Genomic DNA, 23,237 nt, shown 5'->3' with positions numbered 1-23,237 from the left:
ATGTTGGATTTGTAAATGAGACTTAAGAAACCAATTATTATTTTCAAAAAAACAAAACCAATTATTATGTAAATGCAAATTGCAAATAAAATTAAAAGCATGCATTAATTTGAGATTTTAATTATTTTTTGAATTTTCAAAATTATAAAATATTAAAATCAGTAACAATCATTCAAAATTCTAAAAATCCCCCAGAATATTAATTAAACATAACCCAATAAATTGGTTATGAAAAATGTTAACAAAATGATACATTAATTAAAATGAAGATAAGGAATCTATGATCATATTAATCTTGTAATTAAAAAATTAAAAATATACTATAGGATAATTACTGGGTTACACTGACACACTCACAACCTACGCGTCGAGACTTTGGCGATAAATAAAAATAAATTATAAAACGTAGGCAGTTACAGTCAAAAATCAGTCGAGCAACTTGGACTTTGTTTATTTATCATCGCACATTCACATTTCCCTTCTACACCTATTTTTAATTTTATGATAATAAGTTATTACATGATCATAAAAGTTTCACCTGCTTCTAAAAAATATATATAGTAAGAAATAAAATCACATATTTTCTCAAAGATCTCTAACATCAAATTTTAATAAAATCTGGTAAACCATAACACACAAATTGCTTCTCACTTTTATTAAATTTAGAATAAATATAATTTGACACACTAGCGGATGTACCAAAAAAAGCCCCCACCCACCACCAAAAGGCTGCAAAATTTATCTATAAATAAGTCCCCTACACACCCTTCTCAATTCGTGCCTTAACCATCTTCCTCCTCCTCATTTGATTGGATTGAAGATTAAGAACTTTAATTAGGAGGGTGATTAGTATTATTAACATACTAATCCAACAACTAATCTTTGACCTCTTCCTCTCTTTCGCTCCTAAAGGTGCGCCTAATCCCCCCTCTTAACCTCTCCTAAGTTAGTTTATGCTGTTAAATTTGTCATTTCTTTTTCTTTATCTTCCCTACCCATTTCGTTTCTTTGCTTTTTTCATCTAAAGTTTTTATCTTTTTTCATTTTGAATTAAATTACACTCCCCCATTTGGGTTTCTTGAATTAATATTGATTGAATTTGAGTTCTTGATTGTTGTTATTATTGCCTGTTTAGATCTACTGGTAATACATCTCAAAATCCCATCTTTACACAAAATGAATCATGTGTGTATTGGTGTATGTCTACATGTTTTTGTTCATTTTTAAGTGAAATTAAAATGGCCCATTTGGGTTTCTTGGATTGTTATTGATACAAATTGTGTTCTTGATTTTTGGTGTTATTATTGCCTTTTTAGATCTAGTGGTAGTCCATGTCAAAATCTATTTTTTTTGCTAATTGATTACCCACTACCAAAAGTCGAACTCTTGATCTCTCCCAAGGCTAACAAGAGCTCATCCAATGCACCAACCCTTTGTTGAGCATATCAAAATCTCATTTTTACACAGAAGATGTGTGGTTATTGGGACAGTGTATGTTTTGTATGTAAGTTTATGCTTGATGATGTATAGGTAGATCTGGTAGGTTGAGGTATAGGTATCTGGTAGATCTAGTCTTTTATTGAAAAAATTGATTGGTTGCAGATCTGATATGCAATGTCATTAGTACTTCACTACATATAGAAAATGATAAAAGTACTGACATGGCATTTTGTTTGTTTGTTTGTTGTTATTTGCTAAATGGCATGCCATTTTGTTATTTACTAATAAATGATATATATCCTAGTATTTTGTCTACCTAATTGGCATAAATCTTTAATTATTAGTGCTGGATCCAGTTTATCATTAGGTAATTCTGTAGAAATTCATATATGTTGCATTTTAAAATCTGGATTCCCCGATTCAACAGTAATTTGAATTATAACTCTCTTGATACATGATACATTTATTGAGAAAAAATGCTTCTTGATAATGTCTTGTATTACTTTAAATTTGTAATCTTATACTGGATCCATGCGTTCTACCCCTGATAAATAGTTTGCTCTCTTAATTTTATAATATGACAATTTCTGGGAAATTAACTTATGGTTTTTCAATATGATCAGATCAATGGCTTCTCATATTGTTGGATACCCACGAATGGGCCCCAAGAGGGAGCTCAAATTTGCACTTGAATCTTTCTGGGATAAAAAGAGTTCTGCTGAAGATTTGGAAAAGGTGGCTGCTGACCTTAGATCTGACATTTGGAAGCAGATGTCCAGCGTTGGAATCAAGTACATCCCCAGCAATACTTTTGCATATTATGACCAGGTTCTTGACACAACTGCAATGCTTGGAGCTGTCCCCGATAGATATAATTGGAATGGTGGCGAGATTGGTTTTGATACATACTTCTCCATGGCTAGAGGAAATGCATCTGTTCCAGCTATGGAAATGACCAAGTGGTTTGACACTAACTAGTAAGTCCTCATCCCTCTAATATTTCATTTTTGAAGAATATTAGTTGTATCCGTTTGTAGTAATGCATTGTACTACGTGATGATTCAGCCATTACATTGTTCCTGAATTGGGCCCAGAGGTGAAGTTTTCATACGCCTCACACAAAGCCTTGAATGAATACAAGGAGGCCAAGGCGGTAATATACCTAGAACTACAATCAATTCATTCATGTGTTTTAATTATTAGATAATGTCTGTTATTTAAAGGTTTAATAATTTAAACTGTGCAATTTGTTTCTCACAATTTAGACAATTATATCAATTTTAAGAAATATTTAAAGCTTAACAATTTTTTTTGCAGCTCGGTATTGACACCGTGCCAATCCTTGTTGGACCAGTCAGCTACTTGTTGCTATCTAAACCTGCAAAGGGTGTTGATAAAACCTTCAATCTTCTCTCCCTTCTTGACAGCATCCTTCCAATCTACCAGTAAGGAATTGAGCTTTCTCTTGCTTCTGGTTTAATTTGCATATTAGTTCGCTCACACATGTAAAACACCAGGGAAGTTGTGTCTGAGCTGAAGGCTGCTGGTGCTTCATGGATTCAGTTTGATGAGCCCACTCTTGTGAAGGATCTTGAAGCACATCAATTGGAAGCGTTCACCAAGGCCTACTCTCAGCTAGAATCATCTCTATCTGGTCTTAATGTCCTCATTGAGACTTACTTTGCTGATGTTCCCGCTGATGCTTTTACGACCCTCACTGCTCTAAAGGGGGTTACAGCCTTTGGTTTTGATTTGGTTCGTGGAGAGAAGACTCTTGAGTTGATTAAAAGTAGTTTCCCTTCTGGAAAATATCTATTTGCTGGTGTTGTTGATGGAAGGAACATCTGGGCCAATGATCTTGCTTCATCTCTCTCTATCCTGGAGTCTCTTGAGAAGATTGTGGGAAAAGGTATTAATTGTTCGAGATACTATTAGCATTAATGTTTAGTTCCACCATTCATTTGTAAATCCTTTCATATCACTGTGCAGACAAGCTTGTTGTTTCTACCTCTTGCTCACTTCTGCACACGGCTGTTGATCTTGTTAATGAGACCAAGCTGGATGATGAAATTAAGTCATGGCTTGCATTTGCTGCACAAAAAGTTGTTGAAGTGAATGCCTTGGCCAAGGCTCTCTGTGGGTCCAAGGATGAGGTACGTGTATTGGCCTTACTTATTTAACCATTCATCAATTTGCTTGTGAAAACACACAACTGGATTGTTAACTTCAATGGTTTTGTTTTCCAGGCATTTTTCTCTGCCAATGCTTCAGCTCTGGCTTCCAGGAATTCCTCTCCAAGAGTGACTAATGAGGCTGTTCAGAAGGCTGTGAGTGAATAGGTTTATTTTTGTCAGCTATTAGGTAGTTGGATGCAAAGTATACTGTACTTACCTGTGACTTGTTTGTTTCTTAGGCTTCTGCTTTGAAGGGTTCTGATCATCGCCGTTCTACCAATGTCAGTTCCAGACTGGATGCTCAGCAAAAGAAACTTAACCTTCCAATTCTCCCCACAACTACCATTGGTTCTTTCCCTCAAACAGTTGAGCTCCGAAGAGTTCGCCGAGAATTTAAGGCCAAGAAGTGAGTGCTTTATATCACATTAATCTTTGATTCAATATTCTCTATCTTTTTTTATTAAGTAATAACATTCTGTGTAGGATTTCTGAGGAAGACTACGTCTCTGCTATCAAGGAGGAGATTAGCAAAGTTGTCAAACTACAGGAAGAGCTTGACATTGACGTTTTAGTTCATGGAGAGCCAGAGGTAAGTCAATCCCTCTTGTACATTCAAGAAATGCACCTTGGTTCTCATCCATGTTTCTTGCATATGAAGGAACCTGATATGATTTCCAATGTTTTCTTTTCTTTTAGAGGAACGATATGGTTGAGTACTTTGGAGAGCAGTTGTCTGGTTTTGCCTTTACTGCCAATGGATGGGTCCAATCTTATGGATCTCGTTGTGTGAAGCCACCAATTATTTACGGTGATGTGAGCCGCCCCAAAGCAATGACTGTGTTCTGGTCTTCTATGGCTCAGAGCATGACCAAGCGCCCAATGAAGGGAATGCTTACAGGACCTGTAACCATTCTCAACTGGTCCTTTGTCCGTAATGACCAGCCCAGGTAATAAATTGAGTATAATCATTTATATAAATTATTTGAAAAAACCATGGCAAATATTTTTAGCATTTTTTAATCATTCTGAAGAAACCATTGTTCTTTACTTCCAGATTTGAGACTTGCTACCAGATTGCTTTAGCCATCAAGGATGAAGTTGAGGATCTTGAGAAGGCAGGGATCACTGTCATTCAAATTGATGAGGCGGCTTTGAGAGAGGGATTGCCTCTAAGGAAGTCAGAGCATGCTTTCTATCTGGATTGGGCTGTCCATTCCTTCAGGATCACCAACGTTGGGGTTGAAGACACAACCCAGGTTGGCATCTTTTCCATAATACTCAAATTTCAAATGCAGTGATATCTTATGTTATTACCTATAGTATTGTTGCAATAAGTTTAACAGCCATACTTTAAACAGATCCACACTCACATGTGCTACTCCAACTTCAATGACATTATCCACTCCATTATTGACATGGATGCTGATGTTATTACCATTGAGAACTCGAGATCCGATGAGAAGCTCCTTTCAGTGTTCCGTGAGGGAGTTAAGTACGGTGCTGGTATTGGTCCCGGTGTGTATGATATCCACTCTCCTAGAATTCCATCAACCGAAGAGATTGCTGACAGAATCAACAAGATGCTTGCAGTACTTGAAACCAACATCTTGTGGGTGAACCCTGATTGTGGACTCAAGACTCGCAAGTATGCTGAAGTGAACCCAGCTCTCAAGGCCATGGTTGATGCAGCCAAATCCCTGCGAACCCAGCTTGCAAGCGCTAAGTGAAAGCAGTTGGTCTAAAGGCTTAGAAGAATGTTTATCAATCCTCCCTCAACTTTTATTGATTGTTGTTGATTCAGTGATGTGCTGGTGATGAAAATGTCAGTTAGTAGGTGTTGGTCCAATTGGACATTTTGATGCTTTTCTTTTTTATTTGGTTACTGTTTTTTATTTTGAAAAATATATCAGTCTGTATTCTTGGGGGGTTTTGCCTTCCATCTGGAAAGGCTACAAACTTTGTTAGTTTACCTTGAGAATTAAAATTAAGAAATGATATTTATAGTTTGTGACATAGAATGTACATTTTCTTAGATGGTAATTGTTGACAATTCTGACAGGAGGCCCGCTATAAAATTATAACTACGTGAAATTGAAGTTGATTGTTATTGTCAAAGATTAAATAATAAGGTTAGGCTTAGACTAGGAAATTTTCAAATTGCATTTAATTTACTTGTCTCTTGTTTTGGCTATAAATAGCTTTATTTTGATGAAGAAAAACACATACAAACAACTTTCATCTCTCTAGTCTGCTCTCTTTCTCCTTTTCTGCTATATTTACTTTTACAGAGGTTCGATATAATATTGTTATAGCTAGTATTTTACAACACATTATCAGCACGAAATCCTGCCGAACCCAAATAACCAAAACTGAAGCTCAATCGGAACGATTTCCAGCGTATCTAATATAATCGAAGGTTTTGGAAAAGCTAGTTTCGTCTTACCTAATGGTACCCACATACACATTCCAAATGTATTATATTCTAGTAAGTCTACTAGAAATCTTCTTAGTTTTAAAGATATCCGACTCAATAATTTTCACATCGAAACTACATCTGAGGCTAATAAAGAATATCTTCTTATTAGTTCTGCTAATCCTAGCAACAAGAAAATCTTAGAAAAGTTTCACTCACTTTCCTCAGGATTATATATGATGAAAATTAGAACTATTGAGTCACATAATGTCATTGCTTCCAAACTCATAGATCCAAAAGCTTTTACATTTTGGCATGAAAGATTAGGTCATCCTGGCGTCTCTATGATGCGTCGTATTATAGAGAATTCTACTGGTCATCCTCTTAAAAATTTTAAAGTTCTTTCCAACAAAATGACCTTCCATGTTCAGCATGTTCTTTAGGAAAACTGATTACTCGACCATCCCCTACTAAAGTTCAGCTTGAAAGCCCAACTTTTCTAGAAAGGATCAAATGCGACATATGTGGACCTATACACCCATCATCTGGCCCATTTAGGTATTTCATGGTATTAATCGATGCCTCAACTAGATGGTCTCATGTTTGTCTTCTCTCAACTCGTAATGATGCTTTTGCAAAATTACTTGCCCAAATAATCAAATTACGAGCTCAATTTCCAGATCATTGCATCAAGTCAATTCGTTTAGATAATGCCGGCGAATTCACATCTGCAACTTTTGTCAACTATTGCATGTCTGTAGGAATCTCAGTTGAACACTCAGTTCCTCATGTACATACACAAAATGGGTTAGCCGAGTCCTTTATCAAAAGACTCCAACTTATTGCAAGACCTCTGTTATTGAAAGCAAAATTACCTACATCTATTTGGAGTCACGCAATACTTCACGCTGCTAATATTATTAGGATTAGGCCAACTTCCTACAACTAACATTCTCCGCTACAACTGGTACTTGGTTAAGTTCCTAATATTTCTCACTTCAAAATTTTCGGAAGTGCGGTATATGTACCGATTGCTCCACCACAAAGATCGAAGATGGGAGCTCAAAGAAGAATAGGTATCTACGTTGGTTTTGATTCCACATCTATAATTAGATATCTGGAACCTCTAACTGGAGATTTATTTACCGCAAGATATGCAGATTGTCATTTTGACGAGTCTATGTTTCCTCCCTTAGGGGGAGATAAACATTCGAATAAAGTTAATCCTGACCTATCATGGAATGCAACAGGACTATATTTTCTAGATCCACGTACCGGTCAATGCGAACTAGAAGTTAAAAGAATTATCCATATGCAAAATATTGCAAACCAAATGCCTGACGCATTTAACGATTCTAGAAATATAACTAAATCTCATATACCTGCAGTAAATACTCCAGCCAGAATAGATATACCAATTCAAAAATCAGATACTAAAGAATTGGTTACAGAATCAAAGCCACGCCTAAAGTGTGGTAGACCGGTCGGTGTAAAAGATGTTGCACCACGAAAAAGAAAAATAAAGAAAATTGTCCCTGAAGTGGCACATGCTCCAGAGGAAGCAAATACCCCTGAAGTGGTATTATCTCCTGAAGAGATTCCATCCCCTGAAGATACGGAATTAAACAATCATGAAATTTCAATAAATTATGTGCATGATATGAAATTATGGCATCGAAGTAAAGCCATAATTGATGATGTGTTTGTGTATTCCGCAGCATTGGATGTAGACATTAATTCTGATCCTGAACCACAAAGTGTGGATGAATGCCGTCAAAGAAAAGACTGGCCAAAATGGAAAGACGCAATCCAAACAGAATTAAATTCATTGCGTAAAAGAGAAGTATTTGGGCCTGTTATCCAACCACCAATTGGTGTAAACCCTGTTGGGAATAAATGGGTATTCATAAGAAAACGAAATGAAAAGAATGAAATTATGAGATATAAAGCCCGACTTGTAGCACAAGGGTTTTCTCAAAGGCCTGACATTGATTATCAAGAGACATACTCGCCAGTGATGGATGAAATTACTTTTCGTTTTATATTAGGTATGGCATCTAAAGAAAATTTGGAAACTCGTCTTATGGACGTCGTTACTGCATACCTATATGGTTCACTCGATAGTGAAATTTTTATGAAAATCCCAGAAGGGTTAAAAATGGATGAGTTCAAGAAACCTCGTCATATATACTCCATTAAATTTCAACGATCATTGTATGGACTGAAACAATATGGTCGTATGTGGTATAACAGACTAAGTCGTTATTTGCAAAAGAATGGGTATATTAGTAACCAAATTTCTCCATGTATTTTTATCAAAAAATCATAATCTGGTTTTGTGATTATTGCTGTATATGTGGATGATTTAAATCTTGTAGGAACATCTACAGAGGTTAATGATGCTGTCATATACCTAAAGACAGAGTTTGAAATGAAAGATCTTGGAAAGACAAAAGATTGTCTTGGGATACAAGTCGAGCACTTGTCAACAGGAATTTTCCTCCACCAAACCACATATATAGAAAAGGTTTTGAACATATTTTACATGGAAAAATCTCATCCATTGACTACTCCAATGGTGGTTAGATCTTTAGAGCCTGATAAAGATCCATTTCGACCACGAGAAGATGATGAAGATGTTCTTGGTCCTGAAATCCCATATCTAGGCGCGATTGGTGCGCTTATGTATCTTGCAAATAATACAAGGCCAGATATTGCATTTGCTGTGAATTTATTGGCTAGATTTAGCTCTGCTCCGATGGACAGACATTGGAATGAGATCAAACATATATTCCGTTATCTTCGTGGAACAACAGACTTTGGATTATTCTTCCCGAAAAACTCGACATCTCAGTTAATTGGATATGCAGACGCTGGATATTTGTTAGATCCTCATTTTAATAAATCACAAACTGGATATGTGTTTATATATTGCGGTACAGCCATTTCCTGGAAATCTACGAAGCAAACTACAGTGGCAACCTCAACAAATCACTCAGAACTCATTGTAATTCATAAAGCCAGTAGAGAATGTGTTTGGTTGCGATCTATTATCAAGAATATTTAGGAATCATGTGGATTATCAGACATCACTAGAAGTCCTACCATTATGTTTGAAGATAACACCGCATGCATTGATCAACTCAAGGAAGGATATATCAAAGGAGACAGGACGAAACACATTTCACCAAAATTTTTCTACACTCATGAGCTTCAAAAGAATGGTGAAATTGATATACAATAAATTCGATCATGTGACAACCTTGCTGATTTATTCACGAAATCATTACCGAATTCAACATTTGGGAAATTACGACATAACATTGGAATGTGTCGATTCAAGGATTTGTTATAACAAAATTTTGGAGAATGATTAGTTTTTCCAAGGGGAGATTGTACTCTTTTTCCTTCGCCAAAGTTTTTATCCCATTGGGTTTTTCTTTGACAAGGTTTTAACGAGGCAGTCTATGATCCATTCTAAAATAACAATCAAAGGGGAGTGTTGTAAATTGATTGTTATTGTCAAAGATTAAATAGTAAGGCTAGGCTTAGACTTGGAAATCTTCACATTGCATTTAATTTGCTTGTCTCTTGTTTTGACTATAAATAGCTTTGTTTGTGATGAAGAAAAACACACACAAACAACTTTCATCTCTTTAGTCTGCTCTCTTTCTCCCTTTCTGCTATATTTACTTTTACAGAGGTTCGATATAATATTGTTATAGCTAGTATTTTACAACAGAAATTATATTTTCAAAATGGAATTACAATAAGTTACTTCCTATTTTTGTCCATGCCACGCTATATTATTAATTCTAATTGTTTGGCTAAATTGAAGCTAGAGGATAATATTTAAAATTTGTTGAAACGTAAATAAAATATTTTTTTACTGGGAGTGTACTATTGGAGATGAATTTTTTTTACATAATCTCTATATTTTTAATTTATAGTATGCGTTAATGATTTTTAGCTAAGAGTTCCGTGTGGCTGGAGATGCTCTTAATACTCTATTATACTTTCTTATTAATTAACTATGGGTCTTCTTTCATTTTGTCGAATGACCTTCAATTTTTTCTTATTCCATTCTTTATTTATTTTTCAAATATTGATTTATGAATAATGAAAATAATAACTTTAACTATTACCAATAAAAACACATATTTTATATGCGAGATATACAATTACAAGTGGTAGACCGATTTATTTATATCTTTAATTTTTTCCTTCATTATATTCATAACCCTCTAATATATAAATTAAAGTTCAAACACAGACATTTTAAGAAGTGTTTCCTTCTACTTATTTTCTTCATCATTCATATCATAACAATTTTGCTCTCACTTCTATTTTTTACAAATTGGCACTTCACCTTTTATTACTTGTCATTAATTTCATTTTATTAGAGTATCTTCAAGGGGAGTAACTATAATCATTAGCTAAAATAGATAAAATAGATATTATCTAAATTTGTTGAACCCGTAAGAAATTTTGCTACAATGGTATTAGCTATAATGATTAGTTATATTTTAAAAATAATTTTGATTTGTTAATTTTGAATTTCAGCACTAATATTTTTAATGGCTACCTTTTGATAAGAAAAAGGATTGTGAAAGAAATATTAATAAAAAAATGATTATTTTTTATTTAATACAAGTGAAAATAAATTATATAATTCATAAAACATTGTTTATTAAACATTGTTTATATATTTCAAACATTTGCTAACTTCTTTATTATATTAGTTTATTAGTAAACTTTATACAACTAATATAAATTTGGTTAATACTAAATGAAAACCAATATTTTTTTCCAATAAAATATTTTAATATGTACACTTGACATTACATTATATAATTATATATATATATATAATTATATATATACTATAAATATCAAATTATAAATGTTTTATATACATGTACACCTGCTAGGTTAAAGCGAAGAGTGCATCATACTTAAGTTTTGGAGGGAATTGACGTGAATTTGATATTGATAGGTTATAAACAACCTGGCTAGGGTCCAACCCAGATTTAGGGTGACACATGCTCAACTAATGGACCAAGATCCTCCTCACCTATAACATCCAAGTGAAGAGACCCAGGCTCAGGTGCCAATCCGAGACCTGGATCATTCCCCAACCAGGACCCAGGCCAGGACCTGGATCATCTACCGACCTGGATCCATCCCAGTCCCAGGATCACCCACATAGAGTAGACCTGAGGAGGGGCCCTACAAGCACATGCACGCCCCACAACCTGTCAAGGAGGGGTACGTGGGCACGTGACAATGACAACTATCAACAATCAACATATCAGACAAACACGACGTGTGTCAGAGTACCGTTAGGACACCCTGAAGGTGGTCCTCACCTAGACACATGTATGCAATCTATCCCAGTCAGGCGTCCTCCGCCTCCAGCAACCAACGACCCTGATCTAGAGGTACCAACCCCTAAACAATACCTTTGGGCTATATATACCCCCAAAGATGAAGGGTTTAGGGGTTAAACACATTTCATTATACACACTCTCATATACACAGTTTATACACACACATCCACCCTTGTCTTCTCTATTTTCATCTTCCCCAACCAGACTCTTATACACCGGAGGCGCCATGGGGACAAAACCCCCCTCCGGTGTTATTTTGCAGATACCCAACATCAGCTACACCCCGCTCTCAGAAGGAAGGTCCAGGCGGGGCGGCTGGCGCGGCGTCGGACGGAGCCGCCCCGCTCACCGTAGTTATCATTTGGCGCTAGAAGGAGGGACGCTCCATCCTTGGGTCTCGGTGTCCCTAGATTCACCTTCAGCAGCAAACTCCTAAGAGAGTCCACATCTTAAACCCGTAAGAACACAAGCAACCATACCCTCTCTTGAATATGAATGTTGTTCATTTAAGCCACGTTTGTGTGAGCTCATTACGTTAGGCCATGTTTGTGTGAGCCAGTTCTCGTTTGTTAGTTTTGATTGTTTGGGGTTTGATAGTTTTGATAGTTTTAAAACCTAGATCTACTTTAGTTTACATACTGTCTTTGTGTTCTAGAGCTTGCTGTTCTTGTTCAGTAATATTGTTAGCAAAACCCAGAAAGTTTGTTTGGTGTTATTCTGGAATTTTTTTGCTATCTTCAGAAAAGCAACCTTAGATCCACATTTTTATCCTCAAATCTTGGTCAGTTGTTTGTACACTTGTGGTAATGGCAAGAGCAGGAAAGAGTACGGTTGATAGGCCCTCCGCCAGTACCCAGGTCCAGGATCAGGACCACTATCAGGCTCAAGAACCTGGGGGAGACCGAGAGGCCCTCCAGGAGCAAGCATTGACACAACATACCCCAGTCCTGGAAAGGATAGTAACACCCCGGGATGTCAGGAACGTCATCGAGCTCAGTCAGTATAAGTATACTAATGTTCCAGTGGCAAAGGAGCATATGGCCAACTAAACAAGCCATGAACTGCCTGAAGCAATCAGGCTCTACAGAGATGAACAAGCCCGGGCTCAGATAGAATATGAGCAAGAGGATGATCAAGAAGAGTCCGGGGACTCTCAACAATCTAGGATATCTGTCTTCGACCAAATCGGAGCTAAGGCAAAAAAGAATCAAAAAGAGCCTAATAAGAAGAAGACAGAAGCAACCGGAAGAAAAAGTTGGAAGAGATGAGGGAACAAATAAGAAGAGAAGAAGAAGTAAATTTTGAGCTAAAGATTCAGAAAAGAATGCAGCAGGAAGAGGAGAGGCTCCTAGCTAAGACCAAAGGCAAAAGGGCCCGGAGGGACCCCACCCCCGAGGTCATTTCTGGTGATGATGAGGAGGGCCAGAAGGATCTGAAAGATATAATTTATGAGCACCAACGAAAGATGGAAAAAGATTCTGGATTGGAAGTTGGGGAGACTCTGACACCATTCAGTCACTCCCTAGAAGCCATCCCTCGATAGAAAAATCTCAAAAATTACAACTTTGATTCTTTTGATGGGATGAGGGATCCAGAAGAGCACCTAAATTATTTCGAACAAATAGCCCAAATATATTACTACATGACTTAACAAAGTCCAGGTTCTTCACCTCGACCCTCAAAGGGGGGCTCAAAGATGGTTCAACAGGATCCCCTCACGAAGCATCCACTCCTGGAAAGAGTTCAGGGGAGCTTTCCTTAGAAGATTCAGAGCCAATAAGGCACATGAAATGCACATGTGTCACCTGGAAACAATCCGCCAATATGACAACGAAGCACTCTCAACCTATATGCGGAGATTTCAGGAAGCAATCAATAAAGTCTCGAATCTTGATGAGCGGGAGGCTCTGAGCATATTTCGAAGGAACCTGGATTCAGAAACACAACGAGAGTTACATTGTAGAGCTGATAAACAAAGAGCCACAAAGCCTAGCTGCTGCCTACTCTATGGCAGCCAGATTCATAAAGGAAACGGACATCCTCCAAGCAATGAGGATGACCGAAATGGAGGATCCAGGAACAAAACCCCTGATGACTGACCGAAAGGGGGTTACCATCAGGAAAAAAGTTCAAGCAAAGCCAACAAGTCTAGCAGACCAATATGGTGCAAGACACTCCAATATTTCAAAGACTGGGTCCTAAGACAGATTCTAAAAGCGACCTTGGTCCACCTAGGCAAGCTAGAGAGCCTAGGAAAGAGCCAGACTGGACACCACTGAACAGGACCCGGGAAGAGATGCTAAAGGAGATCAAGGGAAATCCATTATATTACCCACCAAAGCCCATGCAGACTCCCCCAGAGAGAAGGCCTTACAACAGACAATGCGACTATCATGAAACCCATGGGGACAAAACTGAAAATTGTCTTTCCCTCAAATACTTCATTGAAGACCAAGTCAAGAAGGGTAACCTGAATCAGTACATCTCCCGGAATATAAATCAGAAGGAAGACAGACCAATGAGAGGAAAGAATGTAGTGAATGTGGTCCTAGGGGGGTCCCACTCTCCCTCTAGGAGAGATGAAGTATTCTCCATCAAATCCTACCCAGAGATGGTAATCTCATTCAACAATAAGGATTATGAAGGGGTCAACCCGAATCACAATAAAGCTTTAGTGGTAACACTTGATATTTTTGATAATGAGGTAAGGAGAATGCTGATAGACAACGGCTTTTCAGTAAACATACTATTCAAGCATACTGTGGACCGGATGAAACTAGGGAGCGTGCGCTCAAATGTATGCCGAGAGGACCCTCTCTATGGGTTCGGGAATAACTTGGTCCCGATCCAAGGAACCTTATACTTGCAAGTGATATTTGGATCGGCCCCAAACCAAGTCACCCATGTCATAAAATTCTACGTGATCAATACTCCCTCATCCTACAACGTTATAATTGGTCGCTCAGCTCTCACTAGGATACAAGCAATCACCTCCATATCACACTTAAAAATCAAATTCCCAACTCCAATGGGGATAGGATGTAATAACCCCAATTTTTGGAAATTTTTGAAACCCTTATAAATAGTGATTTTGCAGATTATGCTGAATGAGAAAACTTTTTATGCCACATTATGTAGGGGTTCTGTTATGGATATTCTGAGATTTTATTAGTACTCTATATGGTATATAAGTGTATGTAAAGATCGTCAGAATCCGATTCCGAACACTTTGATTTTTCTCGGAAATCCACTAGATACGGAAAGAATTGAGTATAAGGTAACAGGATAAAAAGGATTTAAATTAAAGGATTATAAGAGAGGATCATAAAAGGATTATAATGTATTGAGAAAGGTTAAGGAAACCCAAGTAATAAGATCCCGGTTATGATCCCTCAAACGATAAACGAAAGCGAAAGTTAAGCGAACCGTATAACAGCTCAGCGGTCATTAGGCAAACAATTAGGAAGTTAATCAAGGAGGTTAGGGATGATGAGGTCATCCAACCAATAAGAAGAGGGCAAGTAAGGGATGATGACATCACAAAGTGACATAAGAATGACATAGGAGGGAAGGAGGTGTGGATGAATGATAACCACACAAAGTTCAAGGTTAATAAGGTAATTAACCAAAATCAAAACAAAAACAACCAAGGCAAATCAAAACAAATCACAAAACACAAAACCCTCCATTTTCTTCATGAAGCTCTCGGCTTCTTTTATAAAAAAATGAAGGTCCAAGCTCCACCACTTACTATTTGGCAAGGTATTTATCTAAGCTTCCCCATGGATAGTTACATACTTCCTATAAGTTTAAGCTTCTAATTCCAAGCCAATCTTTTTTTATAAATCAAGGAAGAAGATGGTGAATAGTACTTCTTGAAATTAATTTTTGTGTTCTTGATTTCTTTGAAAGATCAAGCTTGTAGGAGGTTAGATTAAGGCTTCCATGGGCATTCCAAGGATCTTTCATGGATTAAAAGCTTCAAGGAAGGTATAACTCTTCATGATCTTAGTCTTAAATTTTGTTGTTTAGATTTCCTAATGTTTAGATGATGGGTTAGTGTAATGGGTGTGTAATCATGTTTAAAGCTTGTTATGAGTAGTTTAGTTGATGAGAGGCTTGATTATTGTGTGTTTAGAGATTGGTTGGTTTTGTGATATTTTTGGAGTTGGAAGTCTTGGTTATTAGTTAATGAACTTAAGTAAACTCTTAGTTCATAATTGGGAAATAAGTATGAATTGGTAACATTGAGTTGTTGGGGCTGTTGTAGTATGGTATGGATGGAGTTTTGATTGTGGATTGATTGTGGGTTGAATTGGAATGGTATAAAATTGGGAAATCGCGTAAACATAGCCGTCGTAATGTCCGATTTACTTTAGACTGCTTTTGTTCATAATATTAGGATCCGATAACTCCCTGCTAGGTTTTTACCATTGCCATGTTTAGATAGTTCATGTTGCGAGCTTCGTTTTGATATGTGGTTCGTTTGAATCCGATGTACGGTTTAGGAGAAACGACCGTTTTAAGTAACGGCGTTTCGCGACCGAACCATTACCCCTCGCCTTACTTTGAAACCTTGGTTAAGGACCTTAAATGACTAATTGGGGTAAGAAACAATTATGTAAAGTGGATTAGGCAGTTGGTAAGGTACTCGCAAAGGAATCGCCTTAAAACTCGTAATGGTTAAATTATTAAAAATGGTGGAGCCGAGGGTACTCGAGCGACTTAAGTAAATCGTTAAGTGCGAAAGCGAACGTTAGGACTCTAAATGGTTAAAGTCTAGTTTCTTAAGCGACCGGGGTTTAATTCCGACTTATGTTGTTGTTCATAGGTTATCGGACCCACTCTAAGCTTAAGCCTATCCGGGAGCACTCAGGCAAGTTTTCTACCCGTATAACTGTTGTTGTGATGTATATGTGTATATGCATGATCTTGCGATAAATGCATATTTGTTATTAGCAAATTCATGCGATATATTGTAGCATGTGATAGGGTATATATGCATGCCTGTTTCATATTCTTGATTATATATCTGTTGGTTCAATGCTTATAGTTGCATAATACCTATGCTAGAAATAAACAGTATTTGAGTTTACCCTTAGTATAGGGGATCAAAAGGTGAACATATTTCTAAACCGGGAGTCGATGTTCCCGAGTATATATATATATATATATATATATATATATATATATATATATATATATTTATATATATATGGATACAGTTTTCAAAACTATGAATCGAATAAGGTTTATTCGATAACTTTATTTTATTAATGAATATTATCTTGAATATTCATTCGAGGGCTTATGACTCCGTTTGTTTTATTAATGAATATTATTTTGAATATTCATTCGAGGGTTAATGACTCCGTTTATTTTATTAATGAATATTATTTTGAATATTCATTCGAGGGTTAATGACTCCGTTTATTTTATTAATGAATATTATTTTTGAATATTCATTCGAGGGCTTATGACTCCGTTTATTTTATTAATGAATATTATTTTGAATATTCATTCGAGGACTTATGACTCCGATTATTTACTAAATAATATTCTTTATTTTATTATAGAATAATGTGTCAATAATCAAACTTACTTTTTATTATTCAAATAAGATATTACTTTCGTATAAGTACATCTTTGATTATTTAAGATTCATTTCAAGTATAAGTTTTACAACTTCTACTTCAATTATTTTTATAAATATTATTCTTTACGGGAATATTATTTAAATAATAATATTCAGATATTTTCTAATATATTGGGACTGATTTATTTTATTAAATCAGCATTACTCCAAACATTCTTAAAAATGTTTTGCGAGTCTTCGAAATGATTTTAAAAGTTAGAGCAGATCCCAAAACTCATTTTTATATTTAAGATCCTCCTTTCGAAGGGGATTTAAATACTCGCTCAAAACCCGAGGGATCCGGCTCTGTGGTGTGTTTTATATTCGCAACAAGGTTGTTGTCTTGATAAAAGAGTTTTTGATTACTTACCCAATACTCGGGAAGTAAAATTCTTGGAACAAGTTAATCCATTAACAAGCATCGCCTGGGAAATATCGGTGAGTTTTCCTTTCCAACTAGATACGACTTCTTGGTGGAGCCGTATCAACAAGTTTCTACTTGGGGAAAGTGGGGACGATCTTTACGTTTCAGAGTCATGGATTTCATCTGAACTAGGAGTGGCGTAAGTGGTCGAGTGACGCCGGCCCAGCCTTATTATATTGGCCCAAAATGGCCTGGAAGTTCCGCTAAGACGGTCCATTCCTTAGGAGTCCAGTGTTCGGTTGACAAGTAAATCCGACAGGTTCTCCTCTACATGTAGAAAATGGCGGGGTTGTACTACTACGACTGATCATCGTAAGTGGTCTTCCTGGCGCGGCAAACTCCCGTAATGAGTTCATCATCCAATTGGATATTTCTGCAACACTACCCAGAGCATTTCGATAGAAAGGCTACGGTTGGACGATTGTTGAGTGTTGGCAGGGTCAAGTTTTCAAAATGATGTGTGCATCAAATGAAGTATCTCATAACTTCATTTTATTTTGATGATATTTTAAAGATTGATTCTATACAAGTTTTGTCTTGTAGCTTAATCTATGGGATGAACTATTTATACATTGAACGGTAGTAGTTCAAGTAGTATTCGGAAAAGATATAAGTATATTGGAGTATCTTGTAACTTCATCTTTTAAACTTATATCTAGTAAATGATTATCTTGTGCATGTCAAAGATTTTCAGAAAAACGTTGAGACAAGGTTAGACATATGAGATCACCTTGCAACGATATTTTTATACAGTTATAAACTGGAACTCTGTGTATATTATGCATGGAAGAGGACTTCCAAGATTTTGAAAAGTATATATGTATATATACTGAATATTTTGCGACTTCATCGCATTAAGATATCAAACTTGGTTCATTTCTTTTGACCAAGACTTTCATGAGTACTATGAGAATGCTCGTATATTGTTAATCATTATACATATTATTTTGCTGGGCTTGTTGCTCACCCTTGCTTTCTTCTTTCATCACACAACATCAGATAGACAAGATGAACAGGACCAAGCTCCCAATTCGCGAGCGGATAGGAAACGTTCCGCAGTTTCCTATAGGTGTTGATGTCGCTGTAGCTGAGGTAGGAACTACCAATAGGCTAGGCTTTCAACTTTTTATGTACCAGATTTATGTATATTTACGAATTGTAATAATGGCAAAGAAAGGTAAATTCATTCAGAAACCCTTTTAAAGTGTATTGGCATATAATGGTGGAATAAAACGACTTGTGATTATTTTTTTTGGATATTCATCTCTGAGACTATAACTTGTGGTGTGTGTGTTTATGGTGGGGTCACAGTACAGAGTAGTTGATTATTTATTAAGATTGGGTGTTATTAAGGAAAATGGAACTCGTGACAACCCGGATCCCCGACCCCGGATTTGGGGGTGTTACAGAAGTGGTATCAGAGCTAAGCGTTATAAACCACAGAGATGATGTGACGTTAAGATAATAAGTTCACTAAGATAATAAGAACTCTTTCCAAGTTCATAGTCGGGCTACCTAACATAGTACTGACAGTTAAAACCCTTATGAGAACCCTTATAAATATCGTGATAAAAGCATAGTTCGTTATCGTATATGGTAGCGGGACTCCGAACCCTGAGGTTGAGGAGCAACAACGCGATGATGTTTTATTACTTATTGGAGATCAGATTATGGATCTGATAGAGCGTCCTAACGCGGGATCGAATGATGTTCATATTGAGGATGTAGCGGTTGAGGATGTTGTCCTAGAAGGGATAGTTGCTGAGGAGGATCCCATGGAGGATCCTGACAAGAATGAATAAAGGACCACTGATGAATTGATGACCATGGTTAGGTCGACTACCAGAGGTAGGATTGGTCGGTCACTACCGGAGGTTCGTTCAAGTTTGTAAAGATAGTAGCCCTTTAACGCGGCTTACTCGTAAGACTGAGAAGTTTGAATGGACAGAAAAATGTGAGAACAGCTTTCAAGAATTGAAGCAAAGGTTGGTGACGGCTCCAATGTTGGCGTTGCCGGATGGGAAAGGATATTTTGTGATTTGTAGTGACGTTTCACATAAGGAATTAGGGTGCTTTTTATACAGCACAACAAGGTAATCGCGTACGCGTCAAGACAATTAAGGGAATATAAAATTCGATATCCCCACCCATGAGCTTGGGCTCGTGGCAATAGTTTTGCCCTAAATATTGGAGGCACTACTTGTATAGAGAGAAGTGCGTGATTTACCTAAGCCATAAGTACTCTAGTACATTTTCCCGTAGAAAGAGCTCAACATACGCCAGAGGAGGCGGTTAAAGCTAATCAAGAATTGTTAGTGGGAGATTCTTTATCATTCGGGGAAAGCCAATGTGGTGGCTGATACCCTTAGTAAAAAGGAGAGACTCAAGATGATAATGTCTTTAGGAGAGTTTATAAGAGATTTTGAAAAAAAATGGAAATAGAAGTGAAGGTAACCGGAGCCGGTACCGAAAAGCTGTTTGAGATTGCAATATAGTCCGAATTATCGGAAAAAGAACATATTGTGCCAGAAAAAGTGATGAATGAAGGCAGAGAGCCAACAATTAGATAAAAGATTAATATCGAGAAAAATGATAAGGGAATAATGAGGTATTCCTACAGAATTTGAGTTCCAAACGTTCAAGAGCTTAAAGATGAAATCTTAGATGAAAGCTAGTTTGAGGAATAAGATTTAGAGCAAGCCCTGAACGTGATAGTCAGGGAGGTCGCCATCAAGATAGAAGGAACCCATAACATAATGGAGTGGAAAATGAGGATTTAAAACATGAAAGATGACCCCGATTATGGGGAGGAGGAGGGGACATTTAGACTAAGAAAACAGAAGTCGAGCGAGATAAGGAGACCCGAGACGGTACTCCTATACGGAAATTCATGGACCTGTCTAAACATAACTTATACTTTATTCCCAACCACCACCTTGAGGAAACAATGTAGTGGGAAATTCTTTCAGGACCTTTAAGTCGCTAAGCTCTCAGAGTTCCAAGGAACAAGCTGACCCAGTCGAGGCAAAAGCCTGGCTAAAGGAAATAGAGGAATCATTTGAGATTCTAAATGATTGACGAATCATAAAAGACTATTTCTGTCACTGACCCTCCTAAGAGAGAGACCACCCGCTGGTGAAAGGTCAAGGAAGGCACGAAGCAAGAGATTATAATAAACTGATTTAAGTTCAGTCAATTGTTTTCAGGAAAGTACTTCCCAAGGTTATGGAGATAGTGTAAAAGCTTTAGAGCCAGAACAAAGGCAGACGAGTATGATGAATCATGAATCTAAGTTGTAAAAGTTGTCAAGATTCGTTCTGAGGACACGAATCCAGAATGACGGGATGTTTGAAATCGATGCTTATGTTGGGTTGGTTCATGAAATAATGATAAGAGAAAGGAAAATAAAAAGAAACTGAAGTGGAAAGGAATATAAAGGCAATAGAGTTTGAGGAATGATAAGAAAGTTGGGTATGAGGAAACCCTAAAGACTCGTAGCAATAGAAATAGAAAAGTATGTAATCGTCAGGATGAGGGTGATTCACCATAAGTTAAATTGATGGTTGAAGGCATAAGAGATACATATATTTTATCCCCTGTAAGTTGGGAGGATTCGAGGAAACCCTGAGATAGTTCGAAGAATAAATAATGAGACGCGGATGGACTAAGGAGACAAGAAAGTAAGAAATTAGGAAAATTGGATGAAGGAAGTGACCTTCAAGAATGTGAAGTGTAAGACCAGTGGCTCGATACCCAGAAAGGGAGACGCCAGGTATGAAAGATATCCCAATATTGAGGTGACTGTTGAGATAAACAACAAAAGTAAATAAGGAATTATAAAGAAGAGGTTCACATTGAACACGACCAATATCTTCCAGAACATCCTTGTATCGTTACCAAATTAGGCAAGAAAAGCGGATAACCGTTGTTATCTTTTGGAGGCCATATTGATTGGCCTCATTTTGAATACAGATGTTATTGTGAAATTAGGCATATACTATCGAGGTGGGAATGATTGAATAAGACGCCCTTATCAGGGATATATGACTTGATTTATCCATAGAAGGATGCATGTACCTTTTTAAAGGTGGAATTAAGGATAGAACATCGGTAACTTAAAATGAATCCTAGGGGAATGCATAAAGGTTTGCATTTCACCCTTAATAGGGATAGTATGAGTTTTGACAGTATGAATTGGAAAGGATTAAGGTAACAACAACCTTTAAAGAATCAGTGGAGAAATTTTTTCAAAAGTATATAGACAATGATTCTAGTATTAGTATATGGTATTTTGATATGCCCTGTATCTAGGGAATACAGGAGGAACGATTCAAGGATAACCTTAGAGGTTTTACAAGGAGAAAGGTAATATTCAAAATTCTCAAGAATATAAATGTTGATAAAGGAAATATGACATAATTATAATGATGCCAAGTGGGGCACGTGTTAAACCACGAGAAAGTATGGATCGAACCAGTAATGGTCAAAATTGTTCAGGGCAATTAGGACTTAAGATAAAAGATGTTCTAAGTATGATTGAGAGTCAGTCGTGACAGTGATTAACCTCTAAAGACTGAGGCAATAACTTATGGAAAAATGGTGATATTTTTTTTTACTCATCAGATTTTAAGGAAAACATCTTCACATAAGCAGTTATTGAAATGAGGTAGAAAATTTATTTGGAGGTGGTTAAAATGACATTGACTGTAAGGAAATTTTACTATCAGGAAAGGCCAAAGAAGTGGCCGACACTTTAAAGGTAAGAGGATAATTATAGGCGCTTGTGCCAAAGAAATACAGTGATGATGGTTAAAGCTGTGAAGGTTGTATTATGATTTGGAAGATTGACATTCCTTCTGATGACTGTGCAATACACAACCGTAATAGTAGTTGGTAAAGGTTTAATTCGTGTAATCGCCATGAGCGGGCTATCAATCTCAGAAGGTGCTATCTTGAGATAAGCCAAGACCATGTTTCAAAAAGGACTAGACGAACCTTCGAGTTAAGTCTTCTATTGAAGGTATATGATTAAGAATGGTATTAACCTGCTATTGGTGCTTTGATTGAAACTCTTCTGCAATTTTATATGCATCATGTCATGTATGTATGTCAGGATCATGAGTGTTCTTCATGAATTACGAATGGTGATTATGTTAACTCCTTAGAAGGATTTGATACGACATGTATGGACTCCGTATGGTTAGATATTAAGACTTCATGGAAAATGAATGACGACAGTAGGTCAGTAGTGGACCATAGTAATGCAGCAATGATTCTGCGAGTAATGAGCTGATTACAATCGTGAGAGTTGTATTGGAATGGATGTTGAGATTGAGTACCACTAATCGGGTCGTAGTAGTGTATAAGTTATTATTGATAGACTAATTAAGTAGAGTATCTACCTATTGAATATTTATTCCCTCTTATGAAAAGAGAGTCGTATGACTATACGAGAAAGGTTGCGATGCAAGCATAGAATTCTAGTAACGATGATGTCTAGAATGAGATCCCAGGTTCGATTTTCGATATCGAGGGAGTTTCAAAGGTGATTGTGTATAAGCTCGAGGAAGAGCAAGGGTCCATAGAATGATGGACGGAATAGCAAAATATTTAAGCATGTGAAGTATGATGCGATAATACTTGATATATATACACATATGTTTTGTTCTCCTATGACAAACCTCTATAGTTCAGAGGTAGGTTCCAAGCCATATATTTTATGGCAGTATATTTTTTTTATATATACAATTCTCTTCAATTC

The 23,237-nt window shown here is 36.7% G+C and overlaps 2 protein-coding genes across 2 annotated transcripts; both read left to right on the top strand.

Annotated features, from left to right (window-relative positions):
* The first annotated feature begins 754 nt into the window (after window positions 1-754).
* Window positions 755-5,625, top strand: LOC141720482 (5-methyltetrahydropteroyltriglutamate--homocysteine methyltransferase-like). The gene is made up of 12 exons (XM_074522916.1): window positions 755-912; window positions 2,064-2,417; window positions 2,506-2,593; window positions 2,758-2,885; window positions 2,958-3,349; window positions 3,430-3,593; window positions 3,687-3,767; window positions 3,854-4,020; window positions 4,098-4,203; window positions 4,311-4,561; window positions 4,669-4,870; window positions 4,973-5,625. The coding sequence occupies exons 2-12, from the start codon at window positions 2,068-2,070 to the stop codon at window positions 5,339-5,341; spliced, it is 2,298 nt and encodes a 765-aa protein (XP_074379017.1). The 5' UTR covers window positions 755-912; window positions 2,064-2,067; the 3' UTR covers window positions 5,342-5,625.
* A 2,678-nt stretch (window positions 5,626-8,303) lies between these two features.
* Window positions 8,304-9,094, top strand: LOC141719218 (secreted RxLR effector protein 161-like). Its single transcript, XM_074521597.1, has 2 exons — window positions 8,304-8,307; window positions 8,406-9,094. Exons 1-2 carry the CDS (start codon window positions 8,304-8,306, stop codon window positions 9,092-9,094), a joined length of 693 nt encoding a protein of 230 aa, XP_074377698.1.
* Window positions 9,095-23,237: the final 14,143 nt, after the last annotated feature.

This window comes from Apium graveolens, chromosome 4 (assembly GCF_009905375.1).
Source record: "Apium graveolens cultivar Ventura chromosome 4, ASM990537v1, whole genome shotgun sequence".
NCBI lineage: Eukaryota > Viridiplantae > Streptophyta > Magnoliopsida > Apiales > Apiaceae > Apium > Apium graveolens.
Note: the sequence above shows the minus strand (reverse complement) of the source record. Positions and strands in the feature narration are given on the sequence as shown.

What these genes read in the sequence shown, in the direction of transcription:
- LOC141720482 (XM_074522916.1), top strand. Translation starts at nt 2,068, where the DNA reads ATGGCTTCTCATATTGTTGGATACCCACGAATGGGCCCCAAGAGGGAG. An exon ending in AATACAAGGAGGCCAAGGCG is followed by an intron (nt 2,594 to 2,757) that starts GTAATATACCTA and finishes TTTTTTTTGCAG; the next exon opens with CTCGGTATTGACACCGTGCC. An exon ending in TAGTTCATGGAGAGCCAGAG is followed by an intron (nt 4,204 to 4,310) that starts GTAAGTCAATCC and finishes CTTTTCTTTTAG; the next exon opens with AGGAACGATATGGTTGAGTA.